The following is a 22789-nucleotide window of genomic DNA, read 5'->3' as shown; positions in this document are numbered from 1 at the left end:
AGGCGGCAAATGGTATGTTGGCCTTCATAGCTAGGGGATTTGAGTATAGGAGCAGGGAGGTCTTACTGCAATTGTACAGGGCCTTGGTGAGGCCTCACCTGGAATATTGTGTTCAGTTTTCGTCTCCTAATCTGAGGAAGGACTTCGCTGCACTCCCTCAATAGCAAGGAAGGTTCACCAGACTGATTCCCGGGGTGGCAGGACTGACATAGGAGGAGAGACTGGATCAATTAGGCCTTTAGTCACTGGAGTTTAGAAGGCTGAAAGGGGATCTCATAGAAACATATAAAATTCTGGCGGGATGGACAAGTTAGATGCAGGAAGAATGTTCCCGATGTTGGGGAAGTCCAGAACCAGGGGACACAGTCTTAGGATAAGGGGTAAGCCATTTAGGACTGAGATGAGGAGAAACTTCTTCACTCAGAGTTGTTAACCTGTGGAATTTCCTACCGCAGAGAGTTGTTGATGCCAGTTCACTGAATATATTCAAGAGAGAGTTAGCCATGGCCCTTACGGCTAAAGGGATCAAGGGGTATGGAGAGAAAGCAGGAAAGGGGTACTGAGGTGAATGATCAGCCATGATCTTATTGAATGGTGGCGCAGACTCGAAGGGCCGAATGGCCTACTCCTGCACCTATTTTCTATGTTTCTATGATAATTTAGGATAACATAAGCACTCACCACATATGGCAAAGATAGAATAGCCCCCATTCCTTAAAACTGCATTATAAACTCCCTCTAAAGAAACTCCGTTTTCCAAGATGGCTCCGTTAACGTCGATTTCGATCTGACTCGACCAGGTATGGCAAGCTTTTTCAAATCGGTATTTAGCACTGTCCTTAAAAATGTCCTTATTGGAGAAACTCTCAGAAACGGAGTTATGGCTGGCTTTGATGTCGAGTGACATCACAAAAACAGTTCTCAAAAAAATTGGCGTTTATTTTTCTATTTTTTGGATGGCATTACACCACTGGCGAAACTAGCGAAATGGCCTTAAATTTATTTAGCTCCCCCAAAAAACTTTTAGCTCCAAGAAATGGAGCTAAATCGATCATTACAATGGCAAATTTCTAGCCCCTTATCATAATGCAATCACTCCTAGAAAGACAGGTGAGTGGACTTCCGGAGTGAAGACCAGGATCTGGTTTAACTTTGATGCCTTCCAATGATACAATCATTCACTGACACTCACCATCCAGACTTGCACATGAATAAACATCACTCGGGCAAGGTACTTAAGGTACAACAGGTGGGGAGGGGAGAAAATTCACAGAGCCACGTATATAAAAAAAATTCACCCCGCAGCCCAGAATTCTGAAGAGTTACTGCAGGAGTCACACCGGATATGTGGAGATGATGTCGTTTTACTGACTGCTGTCGGCTATTGCTTTCCTTGCTACTGGCATTTAGTGATACAAGAGCAAAATATGAAGTTGCACTTGGCATTTGTGTTTCTATCTTTAAGCCAACTTTTTTAAAAAATGCTCCAATTATTGTAGCAAACGGGAAGAGAATCATATATTCATTCACACCCAGTTTAATACAACAAACGATATATAAGGAAGCAAAAAAAATATCCATTTATTTTCATGATCTTAAAAGGTGACTCTTACCTGTCTCTCACTGACCCGCAGTGCTCCAAAAACCATGTACTGGATCATCTTGCCTATCAACATTAGAAAACAACAGGCTGTGTTCACCAGCACCTGGCAAATGAAACACACATTACAACGTTACTAAGAGCAGGACTTCACTCCAACTAGTACTACAGAGAATAGTCATGAACCATTTTACAATTTCACAAATAAAACTGGGATTGCAATTAGCATTCGACCCTTGGTTACAGTGCTTGCTGTGTAGGATATTGAACTTCACTTCTACACTATAATATAATCTGCAAACCCTGGAGTGGTATAGAAAAGAGCCAAGAGATTGATTTCTAGTATTGCAGGGCAATTATAAGTAAATGGAGTGAGTGAATTGTGGTCTTCAGAATCACAAGAATGCAAGATAGTAAATGGCATAGAAACAGCAAATTCAGGACAATACTTGAACTTAAAAGTGACAGTGGGACAGGGGGACACAAGTTCAAACTGACAACGGCACACACATTGAGAATTGATGTCGAGAAGAGTGATTAGCAGATGGAATAGGCTTCCAGGTAGGGTGGTGGAAGCAAAAACTTTGCAATATCATGGAGGATTGAAGATTCATTTGAGAGAGGAACCAAGTTACCTTCCTCTCCATGTCTACCTCATGATCTCTGTCTTTTTTCCTAGGCTGTCTAACTCTACTTCATTCCACAATGCAATGCAGGAATAACCTATAATCTTAGGATTGAGTAATGGGTGGTGAACAGCGACTTTGCCCTGATCAGACAGCACCTCGCACAGAGGATCATGCAGCACATCAAGGACTGCCTTGAACGGTTGTGCGGCTTGAGCTTGTGCTGCAATAAGCTGCAGGAGATCACAATGGTTTTTCATGTTCATCCTTGCTTCAAGTCACTCGTGCATTGGTCTAATATATTATTCAAATCACATTCTTTTTCACCCCATTCCTGTCCTTGCAGTGTCGAGACTTGGAACGGCACAGTAATGCATAGGTGCTGGGAGCCCCAAAGCAAAGTACTCAAACCTACAACTATTTTGTTGTAATCAGAAAATCAAGTGCCCCCTGATTAAGGGGGGGGGGGGGAGCACACTCCAAACCACTTTTCAAGTGCCTCCTTGGTTTTTTGGGGGGCACTGAAACACAAATTATACAAGTGCCCCCTGACTAAAGGGGGGGGGGGCGGCACTAAAGAACACTAGCTCCTTCGAGCCAGAATTAAACCAGCAACCCAAGGATGACTTTGCTTTGATATTCCACTACAGTCCTCCGCTCTACCAACTGAGCCTTCGAAGGGAAGCGACAAAGGCGAACGTGTAGCGAATTCGTGTGTCATCCTTGTGCAGGAGCAAGCGAGCAAAAAGGATTGAAAATCACTTGCTCCTCAGAGAGAGCAAGGTCTACCATTCACAGTCACCATAGATTAATTCAAAACTATTTCTAAAATACAGAAATGCAAAAAGCAACACAAGGTTTCATGGTACTGTAATTTCTGATTCAAAACAAATGTCACTTCAAATGGATGCTAAGACTCCCATCTTTCAGTTAGAGATCCTACTACAAAAGGACAGAATGAAGTCGGAATATCAAGCTACACTGAAAAATGGCCATTGGCGATCCAGAAGTCAAAAACAGCTTCAGACAAGTAATGATCAGCAAATTGCATTCCTATTTACCTTCCTCACATGAAGGGAGGTAATTCTTTATATTGAGGAAATAACACTGGAGGAAGAGCATGAAGGGAAAAGGGAACGGGTTAAGATTGTAGGTTGCAGAAGAGCGTTTTGCAAGAATATGGGCAGGCAGTTCCAGACGACAGCAAAGTAGTGAAATGAGCGGCCACCAATGGTGTCACTGCGGGTAGGGGGGTGGGAGCGGGGCGGGGGAGGAAAACGGGACAAGGAGTAGCCTTGTGTTCAGAAAAGCAGACAGAGGGCGAGTGTGGGTTTAAGGCTGAAGATTAAGGTAGATTACAGAGAGGTCACAGAGGAATTTAAAAGAAGATTTTGAAGTCAACTCACTGGGACATTTGGACCACATGGAGCTTAGAGAAGATACAAGTGACAGAATATGGGACTCAGTGCATGAGAATGTGGACTGCAGCTCTTAAATCAATTGCAACTTGAGGAGGGTTGAAGTCAACTAGGAGAGTGTTAGAATGAAAGGGCTAGTGTTATGACAAGGTGGGGGAAAGAATGGGAGTGGAGTTAGGCAGTGCTGTGAAAGTAGAATAAAGCGATCGTGTTAACAGATCAGCTGTGGGGAAGGAAACCAAGTTCAGAGTCATGCAGTCCACTAAAGTTCCCGATCTCCTTCCTCAGCCTGTGCCAGCTGAAGAACATAAGAAATAGGAACAGGAGTAGGTCATAAGGCCCCTTGAGCCTGCTCCGCCATTCAATAAGATCATGGCTGATTTGATCATGGACTCAGCTCCACTTCCCCATCCGCTCCCCATAACCCCTTATCATTTAAGAAACTGTCTATTTCTGTCTTAAATGTATTCAATGTTCCAGCTTCCACAGCTCTCGGAGGCAGCGAATTCCACAGATTTACAACCCTCAGAAGAAATTTCTCCTCATCTCTGTTTGAAATGGACAGCCCCTTATTCTAAGCCCTCTAGTTCTAGTCTCCCCCATCAGTGGAAACATCCTCTCTGCATTCACCCTGTCAAGCCCCCTCATAATCTGATACGTTTCGATAAGATCACCTCTCATTCTTCTGAATTCCAATCAGTAGAGGCCCAACCTACTCAACCTTTCCTCACAAGTCAACCCCCTCATCCCCAGTATTAACCTAGTGAACCTTCCCTGAAATGCCTCCAAAGCAAGTATATCCTTTCGTAAATATGGAAACCAAAACTGCACGCAGTATTCCAGGTGTGGCCTCACCAATACCTTATATAGCTGTAGCAAGACTTCCTTCCCTGCTTGTATACTTGCTCTTTGATTTTTTCTGCCAAAGTGCATGACCTCACACTTTCCAACATTATACTCCATCTGCCAAATTTTTGTCCGTTCACTTTGCCTGTCTATGTCTTTTGCAAATTTTGTGTGTCCTCCTCACACATTGCTTTTCCTTCCATCTTTGTATCATCAGCAAACATGACGTTACACTCAGTCCCTTCTTCCAAGTCGTCAAGATAGATTGTAAATAATTGGGGTCCCAGCACTGATTCCCTGCAGCACCCCACTAGTTACTGGTTGCCAACCAGAGAATGAACCATTTATCCCGACTTTGTTCTGTTAGTTAGCCAATCCTCTATCCATGCTAATATATTACCCCCAACCCTGTGAACTTTTATCTTGTGCAGTAACCTTTTATGTGGCACCTTGTCAAATGCCTTCTGGAAATCCAAATATACCACATCCACTGGTTCCCGTTTATCCACCCTGTTCGTTACATCCTCCAAGAACTCCAGCAAATTTGTCAAACATGACTTGCCCTTCATAAATCTATGCTGACTCTGTCTGACCGAATTTTGCTTTTTCAAATGTCCTGCTACTGCATTTTGAATAATGGACTCCAACATTTTCCCCAACCACAAATGTCAGGCTAACTGGTCTATAGTTTCCTGCTTTTTGTCTGCCTCCTTTTTTAAAGTTGGGGTCATGGCCAGAGACACTGATGAGAGTTCAAGAGAATAGCTTCTGTCACTCCAACATTAAGCTGGAAGACATCTTAGCTCATCCAGGGATCTTGATGTTAGTCAGCAGTAGTAGTATAGTATTAGGCAGTCTCATATCGAGGATGACCTGCTTCCACACCAAAAAGGGATGAGTTCACAGGTGTTTCAATGAGAGACCTGACATTCTAAATACTGAAGGGTGGAAGATGCCGGTGCTTGGATTCTTTTAACATCGGGTGGCCGTTGCACCCCAGCCACCACACGGGCTTGACAGAGCTAGGTCTTGATCCAGTGGCAAGGGTTAACCAAGACGACTGGAGACCAAGCTCTGCTGCACAGAACTAGTGCGCACATATGCTCCTACTATCCATAGATCGCAGTATGGGCTGCAGTCAGGCAGATGCAGTTAGCCTTTGAATTGAAGTAGGGAGAACTGCGAGTTGTCAGCATATATGTGGAAGATGACTCCACGCAAAAGCTACCAGATCGTATCGGCAAGAGTAGCAAGAACAAATGAACTTATATTTGTATAGCACCATATGTCTGTCAGAAACTTCTGAACTGCTTCAAATACAACTAATTAGTTTAAAATGCCATCACTTGTTTTGTAGACTGCAGTTATTTTGCATACAAAGTCCCACAAACAGAACAGAGATGATTGACTAGTCCTTAGATGTAGTCCTTACTACTCGGGGGATCAAGGACTATGGCGAGAAAGCAGGAATAGGGGTACTGAAGTTGCATGTTCAGCCATGAACTCATTGAATGGCGGTGCAGGCTCGAAGTGCCGAATGGCCTACTCCTGCACCTATTTTCTATGTTTCTATGTCTATGTTTCTATGTTCTTTTAAGTGATGTTGGTTGAGGGAAGAGTGTTGATTAGGACTGAGGGTAAACGGTTTGCTCTTTGAATAGTGTCATGAGAATTTAAACGTTTCATCTAGAGTATACACCACCAGAAATGTCCCTTCACAAGAGTTAGCCGAGACTGCATGCTCAAGTCCTGGAGCTGGGCATGAAATTAAAACTACTGATGCAGATGCAAGAATGCTATCAACTGAATTAAGAACATAAGAGCATAAGAATTAGGAGCAGGTGCAGGCTACACAGCCACTCGAGCCTGCTCCGCCATTCATTACGATCATGGCTGATCGTCCACTTTCTCACCTGATCACCATACAAGAACATAACATAAGAAATAGGAGCAGGAGTAGGCCATTTGGCTCCTCGAGCCTGCTCTGCCATTTAATATAATTGCTGATCTGATCATGGACTCAGCTCTACTTCCCTGCCCGCTTCCCATAACCCTTTACTCCCTTATCGCTCAAAATTCTGTCTATCTCCGCCTTAAATATATTCAATAACTCAGCCTCCACAGCTCTCTGGGGCAGAGAATTCCACAGATTTACTCCCTCAGAGAAGACATTCCTCCTCATCTCAGTTCTAAATGGGCAGCCCCTTATTCTGAGATTATGTCCACTAGTTTTAGTTTTCCCTATAAGTGGAAATATCTTCTCTGCATCCACTTTGTCGAGCCCCCTCATTATCTTGTATGTCTCGACAAGATCATCTCTCATTCTTCTGAACTCCGAAGTGTATAGGCCCAACCTACTCAACCCATCTTCAGAAGTCATCTCCGGAATTAACTGAATGAACCTTCTCTGAACAGCCTCCAATGCAAGTAAATAAGGAGCCCAAACCGGTACGCAGTACTCTTAGGTGTGGCCTCACCAATACCCAGTACAGTTGTAGCAAAACTACTCTGCTTTTATACTCTATCCCCCTTGCAATAAAGGCCAATATTCCATTTGCCTTCCTGATTACTCGCTGTACCTGCATGCTAACTTTGTGTTTCATGCACAAGGATCCCCAGGTCCCTCTGTACTGCAGCACTTTGCAATTTTTCTCCATTTAAATTATAATTTGCTTTTCTATTTTTTCTGCCAAAGTGCATAACCTCACATTTTCCCACATTATATTCCACCTGCAAAATTTTTGCCCACTCACTTAGCCTGTCTCTATCCCTTTGCCGGCTGTGTCTGCCTCACAGCTCACGTTCCCACCTAGCTTTGTACCGTCAACAAACTTGGACATATTACCTTTATCCAAGTCATTAATATAGATTGTAAATAGCTGAGGCCCAAGCAGTAATCCTTGCGGTACCCCACTAGTTACAGCCTGCCAACCGGAAAATGACCATTTATCCCTACTCATACTCCATTCCCGAGCCACCTACTCCATCCCTCTTCCGAGCATCTGTCGGAGGCTGAACCAGACTTTTCGCAATCTTAGTGTCACCCTGAAATTAGCTTACAACCAGATATCTGATGCATAACTAAGACTGTCCATTTTCCACCTCTAGCATCCCCTTCTCTGCCCTAACCTCAGCTCATCTGCTGCTGAAACCCTCATCCATGCCTTTGTTACCTCTAGACGTTGTTTTATAATACTCCAGTGAAGTACCTTGGGATGTTTTACTATGTTAAAGGCGTTATATAAATACAAGTTGTTTTTGTTACTCTTTTCTGTCCATTAACCAATCCTCTATCCATGCTAATTTATTATGCCCAACTCCATGAGCCCTTATCTTGCGTAGCAAACTTTTATGTGGCACCTAACATTAAGCAGAGACGAAGGGGAGAGGATCAAGGATTGAGGCACATTGGAAATTATCACAGACATGGAGGAGAACGTGTTGGAGGCAATGTAATGTCAATAATGCAACAGGTTTGACTGAAACCTGGAGAGAGCACTACCACAGAAATGGAATACAAAGGGGAGACACTGAAGAGGTGATGAAATGGTTAATGGTGTCAAAGGTCGCAGAATGAGACACAGCCAGCCACCATCACAGTCACACAAAATGTAATTTCTGACTTTGATTAGTGGTGCTGTGCTCAGGTCAGGAGAGGCGAGGGCCCAGCCAACACTGCAATATGTGCGCGCACTAGTTCTGTGCAGCAGAGCTGGTCTCCAGTCATCTTGGTTAACCCTTGCCACTGGACCAAGACCGAGCTCCGTCAAGCCCATGTGGTGGCTGGTGTGCAACGGCCACCAACGTTAAAAAAAATCCACACACAGGCAACTTCCACCCTTCAAGATGTAGTTCGGGATCTGGAATATTAGGTCCTTCATCGAAACACCCGTGAACTCTTCCCTTTTCGGCGTGGAAGCAAGTCATCCTTGTTTTGAGGAACTAACTGCCTATGAAGATGAAAAATGTCAGAGTAAGCATCTCAAACAAGGAGCAGTGGAAAAGATGTGAACACTGCTGTAAGCCAATGATACTTTCCAGAACTATGATGAGAAAAGGAAGGTTGAAGATAGGGAAGTCAGTGGATATTATGGAGCTGTTGGTAATGGGTTTCTCGAGGAGGGGATTGATATTGGTGTTTTTTTAGAATGGGATGATAAATGGCAGTTTTGAAAGAGGTAAGTATGTTATCAGAAGAAAGAGGCAAGTTTGATGCCATTAGCAAACATGAGGCTGGGGCCTGAAACCTGGTCAGGAGGGAATCAAGCAGCTAGGACAGAAGAGAATCAAGGGAGCAAGTGTGGATAAGGGGTGTGTGCCAAGGTCCCTTGCAAACAACAAAATCCTATGGGCCGAGTTCTGCATTACTCCAAATATCCTTAGACCTCTAATTCTGAAGCACAATTCTTACATTATTTATTTCTGCACTTGGTTGAAATGTTTACAAATGCAATTGCTGACAATGCATTATTCTCATCCAGCCAACGTTAAGTCATGGGAAATCGTTTTAGAATGTTTCAGGTTTTATTTTTAATTAACTTAACTTTCTGAACTATTTTCCTCTCAAGTAATCCATTTGCTATTCTATTCTGTCTGGGGGGAAACATGGGCCATCTACAAATGTATAGCACGTGGAGTTGCTGGCATAAACTAACATTCCAGCACTCAGGGCAACAACATTCTGTAGCACCAACTGCTCGAGTTTAAAAAGCTTATTCCCAACTGTGCATAAAACCTGACCCAGGAATAAAAGTACTGTGCACAGTATCCGCACATGAACCAACATGCATCAGTACTTTAAGAAATTCCAAGCTAAGAATTGTTCCAGTACCAGAATGCTAATGAGAAGGAAGGATTAAACCAGTGATCTGATCAGATGCAGACATAAATGAGGTGAATTTGGGCATGTGACAAGATGCCTTCCAGGGACAAGTGCATGTGTATTCAAATCGTTTCTGTGCACCAGATAACCCGCTTTAGGCCAAAATCTCTAACAGATTTGCTGAGCACAACATGCAAACAAGTTTTCCAACACTGTGCAGCACAGCCACACCTTGGACTCAAAATTGGCCAGCAGTTGCTCTGTTTTTTTTGGAGCAACTTGATTTTTTTGGAGTATCTTAAAAATCCACATTTTGCACATTCAAGGGAGTTAGTTAGGATTTTTTTGAGTTTCGTTTTTTTTCCAAAAGGGGGCACTACCAGCCACCTACACCTGTTTTGGTCACTTTGGCCAGCTAATAGTTACTCCAAACTGTGAAAACCCTCGGAGAGTTAAGAAATCAGCGCAGATAGGTACATCGGAGACCAGCAGAACAATGACTTGACTAAAGAATGTGAATAGGATCAAACAGCTATACAGGACATATGACAAACTTCGCAAAGTTAATTTACTATACAACAGAAGCATTCATGGAAGCTTAAGTTACAAAAATAAAAGAATTAAAAGATAGTTGAATCAAATTGCCCTAATTTCACAACTAATTTGAACAACTATTTGTTTGTAATGATTATACTGGGCCAAAAGTGAGCCCATATTATCTAAATAAAGTCTACTTCAACAAATAAGATATTCTCAGTGTTCCTCCGTCACTTATGTTCTTCTTTCACAATAGCACCAGGTAAATAGGCTTGACAAATGGTCACTACTATTCACAAGAGACAAAACATATTTACATAAATGTTTCAAAATATCCAAATAAAAAATAGAAGTCATACCCTACCTTCATCTTCAGCCCGAGAAGGCAGCGGGCGGGCCTGTGCGGTAGGCCACTCGGCCTGGGATAGGGGCAGGATGCACCAGCAGCCATCTGATGATAATGATCGGGTCTCACGCTGCAGCACGCACACCGAGGCGCTGGGGGCAGGATGCACACTCCAATGCGCATGTGCAGACATCCTGCCACTGTTTTCAGCGCGGGATGCTGGCTCCACCCCCGAACCGACTGGCCACACTGCACAAAGACCCAAGAGAGGCCGGACAGCGTTCAAAGTGGGGAGCGATTTTTTTGGAGCACTTTTGCACGCAGAAAGTTGGCGCATTTCCGGTGAGTGCGCCAAAAAAGGGGGTGGGCTAATTTTGAGCCCCTTAGTAGGCTAGTCCTTCAGGTTCAACCTGTGGCTTCAGTTTTGGGACATACTTGGCCAAGGTTCTGACAAACTCCAGTGGACAAAATGACTGAATAGCAATGAGTAACCTGCTGCTGGAAAAATTATATCGTCAGCTCATGTCAATAAACTCTTTCTCCACATCTAAGCACAGCACTCAGCCACCTGCTCTATGCTTTTCAGAAACAAAATGCTCAATATATGTAGAACAGACATTAGGGACTGGAGTGTTATGTAAAATAGAACAGTCACATTGCAACAGAAATAACTCAAGCATGCAGCACCTGAACCATGCAGTAAGTGCCACCTCAGTTTATTTTGTGTAAAATACTCCCTGGTGTACATTTAATGAACACATTTAATTCAGAAGGGTATTTTTTGTGTGTGTTTTTGACACGTTTCTCTCAATGGTGTTAAATATTGCTAGGTCACACTGCCGCAGACATTGAGCACCCTCCAGTTTCTCGTCCAACTAGCAGCTCTTTGTGCAAGTGTCCGCTGCCTGATCAACAATGGGAGGCCTACCCAGTTTTCTCCTTTCTAATACAGGAGTAATTTTCATCCCCATATACCAAATGACTGAGGTCAGTTAATTCCACATAGGTTCGAAATCAAATCTGGGACCTTCCTGTATGGTAAAATTACTCACTGCCCAAACCCACTGAGCTATTAAGGGGCACGCCAACATGTATCTATTCACAACAAAGAATTTGCTGTTTAGTTTGTTTTTGGATCATTCTGAAGGCACTTAGCACAGATTTAAGGAGTCTAGGGGGTGACAATAGTGATTCATATCAGACAGCCTAAAGTTGTGAAAGAAAATAAAGTCATGGAACACATAAGGGGGTAATTTCTGGAGCCGAAGAATCAATAAACCAGCAGTTTATGCTGGCATTACAAACATGTTCTGTATATAATTTATAATGAAATAACTGGTAGTGAGGTAAAGGTTGAAATTCAACCTCTGTGTCCGTTTATAAACCAGTCTACTGAATTACAATCTTGTAACTCTGTCAGCTAGCTACTCAGTTTATTTTTACTTGGGACACACATACAATACACATTTCATTTAGTAACAAGTTTATTGCATCATTAGCCTTCAAATTAAGAAATGAAAGAATACCCTACGCACTATAAGTAGTATTTAGATTACGAGGAAAATTGGATTTAACTTTGCTGAAACAAATTACAGTACTAGATGGATTAAATTCTACATATGACCAAGAAAATGGCTTTATATCTGGAACTATTTGGAGACATTACGGGCCCAAGTTTCCACAGGATAAAAAACGGGCGCCCCTCCGAGCTGGGCGCCAGTTTTTCGCGCCTAAAACGGCGCCAGAAAAAAAACGCGCTATTTCAAGCGCTTTGCAGCTCCTTGTCAGTTTGGCGCGGCGCCCGGGGGGGCAGAGCCTACACTCGCGCCGATTTTGTAAGTGGGAGGGGGCGGGTACTATTTAAATTAGTTTTTTTCCTGCCGGCAACACTGCGCGTGCGCGTTGGAGCGTTCGCGCATGCTCAGTGTGAAAAAAAACATTGGCACTCGGCCATTTTTGTAGTTCTTTGTAGCTGTTTAATTTTTGAACATTTTTTAATAAAACCACATTGCCATCAGCACTGAGGCTTCCCTTCTCACTGTCTCCTTCCCCTCCCTCCCCTGCGCGGCAACAAGCCGCTGTCTCCTTCCCCTCCCTCCCCTGTGCGGCAACAAGCCGCTGTCTCCTTTCCTTCCCCTCCCTTCCCTGCGCGGCAACAAGCCGGTGTCTCCTTCCCCTCCCTCCCCTGCGCGGCAACAAGCCGCTGTCTCCTTCCCCTCCCTCCCCTGCGCGGCAACAAGCCGTTGTCTCCTTCCCCTCCCTCCCCTGCGCGGCAACAAGCCGCTGTCTCCTTCCCCTCCCTCCCCTGCGCGGCAACAAACAGCGGTTTCCTTCGAACGATGGCTGAAGCACTTTCACACAGGTAGGAAGATGGTTTATTTAATCTTTTCTTTGCTTATAAATGTTTATTCAGGTTGGATTTATTTGTATAATATTTGTATAAGTATAAATAAGGATTGATTGTAGAATTTTATGAGTTCCCTTCCCCCCCACCTCGTTCTGGACGCCAAATTTGTAACCTGCGCCTGACTTTTTAATGTGTAGAACAGGTTTTTTCAGTTCTACAAAAATCTTCACTTGCTCCATTCTACTTTAGTTTGGAGTACGTTTTCACTGTGGAAACTTTGAAATCAGGCGTCAGTGGCCGGACACGCCCCCTTTTGAAGAAAAAATTCTGTTCTAAAGTAGAACTGTTCTACCTCACTAGAACTGCAGAAAAACAAATGTGGAGAATTGCGATTTCTAAGATAGTCCGTTCTCCACCAGTTGCTCCTAAAAATCAGGCGCAAATCATGTGGAAACTTGGGCCCTACAAGTGGGCAAAAGGACTCCAATAGCAAATTTTGTTCTGCAAGTCATCCACGACTATCTCAACTGTACTCTCCATTCACAGCAATTTCCCCCTTAACGTCAGTGACTGGTCTCATTCCTGGTATACTAAAAACACGGAAGTAAAAAACACACATTTGTTCAATTTCACTTTACTGTCATAATTTTAATTTACAACAGAAGGGAACATGGAGAGTTAGTTAAGTCAAGAAAAGCTCAACCAGGAAAGGTGGGCCATTATTGATTTCCTCCAAGCCTAGATTATGGTTGGGATTTGTACGGTGGTACACCAACACATCTGGTCAAATTTCAACACAAGAAACCCCAAATGTCCCACATGGGGCCAGAAACCCCAAGCAGATATAATTTATCCCTCCTTTACAAACTAACTGCTGCATAAATGGGACATTTCATAGTGCTGTCTGAACATGACAGGTTAGATAAGCAGCATTTGTTGCCAGTAAATATATGCCAAAATTAGCCAGATTTCCTCCCCTGAAATTACCAACTCAAAAAAAGTCAGTCTTGGATGAGCGGCAGTTTTCTCCAATTGAACACTGAAGACTGATGCCATCATTTTTGGTCCCCACCACAAATTCTGTAATCTTACTACTGTTTTCATATCCCTTCCTGGCCATTGTCTTAGGCTGAACCAGACTGCTCAGAACCTCAGCATTCTATTCAACCCCAAGTCGAACTTTCAACCCCAATCCCATCCATCACAAAGATCGCCTCAGTAACATTGCCTGCCAACATCCACCTCAGCTTCATCTATGCTTTGTCACCTCCAGACTCGATTATTCCAATGCTCTCCTGACCGTCCTCCTAACCTCCACCCACTGTAAACTTCAGCTCATCCAAAACTCTGCTGTCCATATGATATCCCACACCAGGTCCTGCTCAACCATTACTCCTGGCCTCATTGACCTACCTTGGCATCCAGCCTCCTGTCAAAACTCTCATTCTTGTGTTTACATCCCTTCATGTTCTCGCCCCTCTATAAGCTCCCGAGCTCTAAAGCCCCCACCCTCCCAAACTCTTCATTCTTCTGAACCTGGCCTCTTTTACAAACCGCCCCCATTCTTTCAACCCATCATCAGCAGCCATGCTGTTTAGGCCCACGCTGTGACATTCACTCCCCAAACCTCTCCACCTCCTCCTTTAAGAACCTCTTTAAAACCTAGTTCTTAAGACCAAGGTCACCCAATCTAAATATCCTTCCTTGACTCAGCATCCATTTTTTTTTAAGATTGTGCGTCTGTGAAGCACCTCAGGACATTTTTCTATGTTATACGTGATGTATAGATGTATGTTGATGTTATTGATTAATTACTAACTAGTCAGTCAACATCATCCAAGGTGGCTGGTGGGGGGGAGAAAGAGAAGGGAGAGAAGTAACTAACAGGTCAAAGTGCCTTAGAGGACATATCTGTGAAGGAAGTTAAAACCAAATCAGATCTTTGCATCAAACCTGGCAGTCCAATACTTGAGCTATGCAGGTCTATAGCACTTAAAGGAACCGTTGTTGATTAACCAGACAGCCTGGGTCACTAATGGAACCTAGACAAATAGACCCATCATTGGAAGCTGGGATTCTTCCCACTCACCTATAAATAATGCTGGAAATCAATGTCCTATTGAGTAAGTAGTTCTGACTGACTAAGCAGCAGCATGCTTATATGTGCTTTACTAGTTGAGTGTGCAGTCTTTCTTAGCTGATTGAACTCCAACAGTACGCCCCTGCACATGCTCAACCCAAGTAAGAACTCTTGCCAACCAACATCTACGCTCTCTACAGACTTGGGTAACTGAGGTGTGTCCCTATAGGGAAAGAGAGTGCACACATTATTGAGATAGCAGAAACTCTACTTGTGGATTTCTTTGCAACATGGTTTAGAAAGTAAACCATGGCTTTCTATGCATTTTAGATATCCAGCTGTCTAAAATGAAAACCCCTCCAATAGCAGTGACTGGCATACAATCGCTATAAACTTTAGTTAATTGTACTTCTTATCCAGCCACAAAAGCAATGTGACACTCAGTTGGCACATGCCATCCAAAACAACACAAAAGCAGCCAGAGTTATTGTTTTACAACCACTGTAAAATATCAGCAGGAAAAGCTGCAGGTAAATCTACATTTTGATCATTAAAGTTACTGAATTTTTGACGTGTTCTCATTGACTTCAACATTTTTCATTATGCCAAACCATATGAACTAAATGATAATGCCTCCTAATGGAACACTAATTCTGCCAGACAAAGTTCAGATGTGGAGAACAGAAGATCATTGACATATATAGCAGCACATTTGCAGTTCCTGACCAATACTTAGCCCAAAATATAACAGGACTTGGACACGAGAAATATAGTTTGCAATCCGTTTCAGCAAGTCATTAAACCAGGACTGGCAAGGAATAACTTGAGCTGAAAATTATCAACCCTTCAAGGATTAATTTGCACACCTCAACTACGTCCTCAGCATACTATTGGCATTACAGTGCTCAATTTAGCACAGCGATACCCTGGCCATATAAAACCCTACCAACGGAAGTGCATGTGTATTTTCCTGGAATAGCTTACCAACCTAAAGATAGCAAAGAGTAAGAAAAGGTCAATTAGCCCATCAAATCTGCTTCTTCTGCACACATATAATCTACATAATTATTGACCCTATCCTACCTTAATCTGCATAAATATTCCCTACCCGCCAACGGCAATTTACAACTCCTAAATACTTAAGTTCCAATATTCAATCTTGGGCAGTTGTTCTTCACAGCCAACATCGTTCCCCCAGCAGTACAAAAACTATTTTGTCCTATGTGTTACTTGATTGTATGACTCTATACTTACCATAAAACATCCAACAGCATAGAAGATGGCCATTCAACCCATTACACCAGTGCCATCTCTCTGAAAGCCAATTAGTCCCATTCCCCAGCCACTTTTCTTGTACTGCTTTTCATAAAACCAAGAATCCCATACAAGTGTTTACTTTTTTTTAATAAAAAGGCTTCATCAACTTGTGCTACCACTTTTAAAGATTTCGCTATCTGAACCCCTTACCTCTCTTTCTCTACACCTTTTAAAAGTTTAGCATTTAGTGTATTTGACCTCTCCTTATCTTTCCTTCCAAAATGTTACACCCTGCATTTCTCGGCATTAAATTTCATCTGACATCTATCGGACCTATTTAGCAACTTGTCTATGTCCTCCTGAAGTTGCTTAGTCTTCTTCAAAGCTCACCACCAGGCTTCCTATTTTTTCATGTCCTCTGAGAATGTTGATATTCTGCCCCCTATATCCAAGCGAGGGCCATTCATGTAGCCTGAAAACAGTGGTCCCAACACAGACCCTTAGGGTCATTATTATTTAGATCCCTCCCAATCTAAAAGACATCCACTAGCCATTACTCAAAGTTTTGTTTTAAACAACTTCTTACACAGGCTGTCACACTCCCATTAATACTATGTACCTTAATTTTAAGCCTCCTATGTGGCACCTTATGAAGTGCCCTTTGAAAATCCATTCACACAATATACTCCACTACTTCCTCAAAAGAATTCTTAAATTTGTCTAGCTGTTATTTGAAGCTAATTATCACAAAGTTAATTGATTTTGTTCGGAATCATTTCCATATATCCTATAATCTGGCGAGGGACATGGAGAGTTCATCTAGTCCCACTTTGTGCATGTTGATGTTAAACCTCTGTCCTCTAGAAATGCATTCACAATCCAAGTCAGACAAATAACCTTCACATTAGGGTTAGGCTGGCAACTATGCTTCTAAACAGGTTTAAAAAAACTGGATCACGTCCATCAATCTTTCAGTCATTGCAAACAAGTTCACTCATTACCTCAGCTCTGGAACCATCCTCTCCTTCCTCCAACTCCTCTCCAATGCAAGGATGATGTTTTTAAAGTTGGATACCTAAACTGTGCTTCACAAACGATCTATACAAGGTTTGAAAAACTTGTTTCATTCAGAATCAAAAGCCCTCAAAATAGATCGCAGTGTTTGTTTAAGTTAGCTGATTACACCTTCAGATTGGAAACTTTGTAAATAATTAATAATTACATTCAAATATTTTTCCACTAGACATTCCTTAATCAAGTACACATTTATTATTCCAATGTAAATTCCTTTCATTATATGTTGGCATTAAATGCATTAACCACTCTCAATCGTTCTGCTCAACTGATATAAACTCTTTAAATGCGGTTTATCTGTTTTCCTTGAACTCTAGTGCAAGTCCGTGCTTTGAGAAGGGAAGGAAAAAAGTGCTTGGTTCCAGAGTTCATTTAATACAATTGACCACACAACTAACTGTATCAGGAGATCAGAAACTCCTGCCAAACCTGACCAATTTTCCTTCCCATCATCCCCAAGATTTGTTTTTCCACATTGAGGTGTCCTGGCCAATATTTATCCCTCAATCAACATCACAAACAGATTATCTGGTCATTATCACATTGCTGTTTGTGGAAACTTGCTATTGGCCATCACATTTCCTACATTACAACAGTGACTACACTTCAAATGTACTTCATTGGCTGTAAAGCACTTTGGGACATCCTGAAGTTAGAAAGTCACTACATAAATGCAAGCCATTTTCTTTTGCGCAAACTGGCTAGAAATATTATCCTTCGGCTCTTTCTGCTTCTGACTGTCAAATTGGTTTTCAATATTAATCTAATTAATAATAGATCCTATTAATTCTATGAAACTCTTTTTGGAGTTCACCTGCAAAACATAAAACATTAAACTGTGCCACCCGACCTGGGTGACACTCCAGACATTTACAAGGCCCTTTTTTTTTTCCCCCTTTTTTTCTTTCTGTTTTTTTTGTTTTTTTGGGGGTTTTTTGGGCACTAAATTCACAATTTTCCCCAGTGCCCCCTATAAAAGGGAAGGGGGACACTAAAAGCACCGGCAATGAAAACAAATTAAACTTTAAAACGTAAAATCAAATTAAAATTTGATTGCCGGGCGTGATGAACCTTTTTAAAGTTTAACATGTGAAACTTATTTAAAAGCCTGACAAGTGGAACTTTTCACCAAATGCCTTCTGAAAATAAATATCCATTGAGTAGTCCTCACCACACCCCAGCCTCAGTTCAGTTACCTATTCAAGAATTGTCAATAGATTGCGGAGGAATGATCCACTGCTTTGAAAGCAATTTGTCTCCTCCTTATAGAACTTTGTGCTGTCCAAGTGAGCACTGGTGTTATCCTAAAGAATGCTCTTATGCACTCCTCTTAATGGAGGTTGGGCTTACTGGTCTGTAATTTCCAGGTTCATGTCCCACTCCTTTTTTTTTTGAATACTGGAGCAACACTTGCTGATCACCCGTCACTTAAGTACAATGCCTGTGGCAAAGGAGCTCCTCTAGTTAGTAACCAGAGACAAGGATTCTATGATGGATAGAACATTGGTCCACACAGCTTGCAAACTAGAAAATACACTCCTAATTGGTAGAAAATAAATGGGGTATTAAGTGAGTTCATGCTAATCGCACTTATTAGACAGGTGTCATTGAATAAAGTCTCCATTTAAGTATAGTATTATATAGCCCAGGCAACTCCCAGGTTCAATCTCTGATCTATAAAAGTTAGCCGATTTTGGCTAGGGAAGCGATAAGAGACATTAGAATTTGCAATAAACCTACAGATAAAGGTAAGGGAAGAGAAAAGGTAGCTAGGGCTTCTGAGCAGGGCCGCTCGAGTGTATACATGTGTGGGCATAGGGTACGACACAGTCAAGCTTGATTGTGACACCCCATAGTTATCTGACCTGCTATCAAGTTCTAGGTTTAAATATCCCACTATTGCCATTTGGACAAGATACCAGAGTATTCTCAGAGTCACCATCTTCAGGTGAGGAAGGGAAAAAAGCTAATATCCAAGTGTATTTATATTTAGTAAGTATGTATAATCGCTGTACTCAATCACTTAAAGGGTCTAACTTGGCTTGAAATGTCATCTCCAACTAATACAGCTGAAATATTTATTTGGCTCCTTCTTGTTGCTATCTACAAATCACAGTTGCAACTTAGTTGAAGTTTTCATTACAGAATAATTCTTCAATGCTTAAGGGTCATATTTTTAATTATATATCTTAAACTGGTCAAGAGTTTGAAATGAACTCGCATAGTACCCAATTCCTTCTATCCCAAAGCTATGCACAAGTAGTTAGAACAGTATTTATATTGTTCTCCACAATGCGAGGGTATAGCAGTTATCTATTCATACTAATCTCAAGTCTTTTATATTATGTTTTTCACCCATTTCCCACACATTCACTTTTTAGCCTGAAACACTTTAAAAACAAATTCACGTGATATTTAAAACCTTAGTCTCAACTAAATATGACTATATTCGGACACTTCCTAAAACTTACAAGAGCACATACTGAACCCAATACTGAAATACAAAACGGGTTTATCAGTTTTCGACTAATCAAATCTTGTACACAGCAAGTTTACAAAGTCAATATTTCAGTTTCAAAGATTATTTACCCTAAATGACACTTGCATTATTCCCGTGAAGGTTTATATGCAAGTTGTTTTTAAAAAGGGGAAAATATTGTGTTAATGCCATCTAAAGTGAAGTTCCCCAGGACAACAGAATACAAATAAATACCCCACGAGCAGATAATCAAAACATTTGTTTCAGTTCCAAAGACAAAGGCGGCTTGTTATCGGCACACATTGAAAATTGTAACACTGATTCAGTGAATTATGACCAGAACATTCGGAAACAGCCTAGTGACAGTGGGAGCTGTGTGTTCATTCCATTATCAGCTCCCAGATTGAAAAACCTCCTTCTGTGAAATGTTTTTCCAATTTTTCTTTTAAAATTTCAATTACACAGCTACAAGTTGTGTGTCGGGAGAAATCCAAAAGGCAAAAGTAAACTCCTCCTCCTCAAAAAAGTAAATAGTTCCCTCCCATAAAAGCACGGGACTCGGGCAGGGTCCCCTCGGTGGGCCAATTTTCCCGGAGCCGGGGAAGACTTACCCAAACACACCAGCCGTCCGACACCAGGTACCAGGCCATCTCCAGCGCGAATCCGTGGCCGTCGGCCCACTCGGGTCGGCTGGATGGCCCCAGGTCGGCTTCAATATGATCCGTGTGACCCTCCGGGGGCCCGTGCTGCGCGGCGTTTGCTCCGGGATCCCGACCGCCGCTGTCCTCGCTCACCTGCTCGCCGCTTGTGGCATCGGCCGGGTCCACGGCCGGAGGGCCGAGGTTGGGCAGGTGACGCGGGACGGGGGCTGGCTCTTGACCCGGCGGCAGGCTGAGGTGCGAGTAGGCGCTGAAGAGGCTGGCGGCCAGCAGCGCGGCGCTGAGGGCCGTATAGGTCCTCAGGCTGGGCCAGGGGAAGCGCTCGAGGAAGAGCAGCGGCATGACCGGGCCCGAGGTTGGTTCTCCAGCAGCGAGCGGCCGTTACCCCAGTGACGAAACACGCACGCCGCCGCCACACTCTCGTTAACTCTCCCGCTCCCGAGTGCTCTCGCTCGAGACGCCGATTCTCCGGCGATCCTCGGTGACGTCGCCGCGGACAGCGGGGCGGGCGGGGCTGTGTGGAAACAACCGGAAGTGATTTGAATCAAGACGTCAGCGAACGTCCTGAAGGATGCGGTTCACGCTGTCATAGAGACAGTCTCCATGGTTTCCCAGCCAGGCAATCATTCGTGGGGTCATCAATACAACTAATTAGAAGGGGGATTGTAAGAAACTCTTTTGAGTTTACCTGCAAAAACAAAAACATTAAAACCATGCCACCCGCCTGGGTGACACAGCAGACATTTACAAGGCCCTTTTTTTTTCTTTTTTGTTTTTTTTTGGTTTTTTTGGGTTTTTTTGGGCACTAAAATCAAATTTTCCTTTTTTCCAGTGCCCCCTATAAAAGGAGAGGGGGACACTAAAAGCACCGGCAATTAAAACAAAATAAACTTTAAAACGTAAAATCAAATTAAAATTTGGTTGCCGGGCGTGATGATGCACTCCAGTCCCTCCGGTGCCCACCTCTCGCGGAAGGCCGCGAGCGTACCGGTGGACACCGCGTGCTCCATCTCCAAGGACACCCTGGACCGGATGTAAGAGCGGAAGAGAGGCAGGCAGTCAGGTTGAACGACCCCCTCGACCGCCCGCTGCCTGGACCGGCTGATGGCACCCTTGGCTGTGCCCAGGAGCAGTCCTACGAGGAGGCCTTCGGACCTACCCGCTCCCCTCCGCACAGGGTGCCCAAAGATCAGGAGAGTGGGACTGAAGTGCAGCCAGAATTTCAGGAGCAGCCCCTTCAAATAATAAAACAGGGGCTGCAACCTTGTGCATTCCATAAAAACATGGAACACGGACTCTTCCAGACCGCAGAAATTGCAGGCGGTCTGGGAGTCCGTGAACCGGCTTAAAAATTTGTTGCACAGCACTGCTCCGTGCACCATCCTCCAGGCCAAGTCCCCGATGAATAGTGGGAGGACCCCTGCGTAGAGTGCCCTCCATCGGGGACCCCCGCCTCCTCCGGACGGCAAGATGGTACGCCATGGTGTGTCCGGACGGCCGGCGAGGATGGCAAAGTTGAGGGTGTGCAGGAGCAGCCCGTACAGGAAACCCCTCCGCGCGGAACTGAAAGGCACGGAGGGGATTTCCCCGAGGCGGCTCAAGTTGTGAGGCGCCGGCCCCCGAGGGAGGTTCCGGGGTTTGGCGCCGATGAGGAATTCCGTCCGGACGGGGGTCAGTTCGGACGGGATCTCCCCACGTGCTTGAGCCTCCTCGATGCACCTAACGGAGTCAGGGCCCAGAGCTGTTTTTAGCGACTCGATGGCATCGGCCGCGTGGCGGACGTTGGCAGAGTTTAGGCGCTGCGCCAGCGTGTCTGGCGCCATCCAGCCCGCTCCTCCGCCATCGAGCAGGTCCCTGACCCTGGTCACCTCACCAGCCACAGCCCTCTCTTCCGACCGCCACATGAAACCTCGGCCGTGGAGGTACGGATTCCCGAGCAGCGGCTCCTGCAGGACGGCCGCCACTCCAGCCGGCGGAGAGCTGCGCTTGGTGGAGACTTTGTTCCAGACCCTGATGAGTTCCCTGTAAAAGACAGGCAGCTCCCGGAGGGCGATCCTGGCACCCCCCAAGTTTGGGGATTGTAAGAAATTCTGACTGCACTTGATACTGCTGTGATAAATCATTGAGCAGAGAGTTAGAGAAATGACCCATGATATGCTAAAGTAGTTATTAAAGATGGAATTCCTCAATTGCTGGTAGTATCATCCCGGCCTCAGCCCATCTGCTGTTGATACCCCCATCCATCCCTTTATTACCTCCAGACTCAACTATTTCAATGCTCCCGTATCCAGCCTACCACCCTCTGTAAACTTGAGCTCATCCGAAACTCTGCTGCCCATATCCTAATTCGCACCAAGTTTCGTTCACCCATCATCCCTGTGCTCACTAACATTCGTTTGTTTGAATACATTCAAATTGGGAAGAGACCATTCACTTGCTCCGTGTGCGGGAAGGGATTCACTCAGATATCCAAGCTCCAGACAAAAAAGCGAGTTCACTCAGGGGAGAGACTGTTCACCTGCAGTGAGTGTGGGTAACCTCTGACACACCGACTTGTTCACACTGTTAAGAGATCATTTAAATGTTCTGACTGTGAGAAGAGCACAAAGGATCTGCTGATGCACCACGTACTCGCATTGGGGAGGCCATTCACCTGCTCCGTGTAGGAAGGGATTTGCTCAGTCATGCACTCTGCTCA

At 43.9% G+C, this 22789-nt stretch overlaps 1 protein-coding gene across 3 annotated transcripts in view; it reads right to left on the bottom strand.

The window, feature by feature from the left end:
• The window catches only part of amfra (autocrine motility factor receptor a), a 56210-nt gene extending 35601 nt beyond the window's left edge, over positions 1-20609 (bottom strand). Inside the window, exons 1-2 of one of the 3 annotated variants that reach the window (XM_070897795.1) lie at positions 20044-20609; positions 1614-1706 (exon numbers count right to left, since the gene is read on the bottom strand). In XM_070897795.1, the coding sequence (XP_070753896.1) occupies positions 1614-1706; positions 20044-20433 (483 nt within the window). In that variant the 5' untranslated portion in view covers positions 20434-20609. The remainder of the gene's footprint in view (positions 1-1613; positions 1707-20043) is intronic. The other 2 variants (XM_070897794.1, XM_070897796.1) reach the window with 2 other exon arrangements.
• Positions 20610-22789: the final 2180 nt, after the last annotated feature.

This window comes from Pristiophorus japonicus, chromosome 13, assembly GCF_044704955.1.
Source record: "Pristiophorus japonicus isolate sPriJap1 chromosome 13, sPriJap1.hap1, whole genome shotgun sequence".
NCBI lineage: Eukaryota > Metazoa > Chordata > Chondrichthyes > Pristiophoridae > Pristiophorus > Pristiophorus japonicus.
The sequence above is the reverse complement of the archived record's forward strand: the minus strand, read 5'-3'. Positions and strand labels throughout refer to the sequence as shown.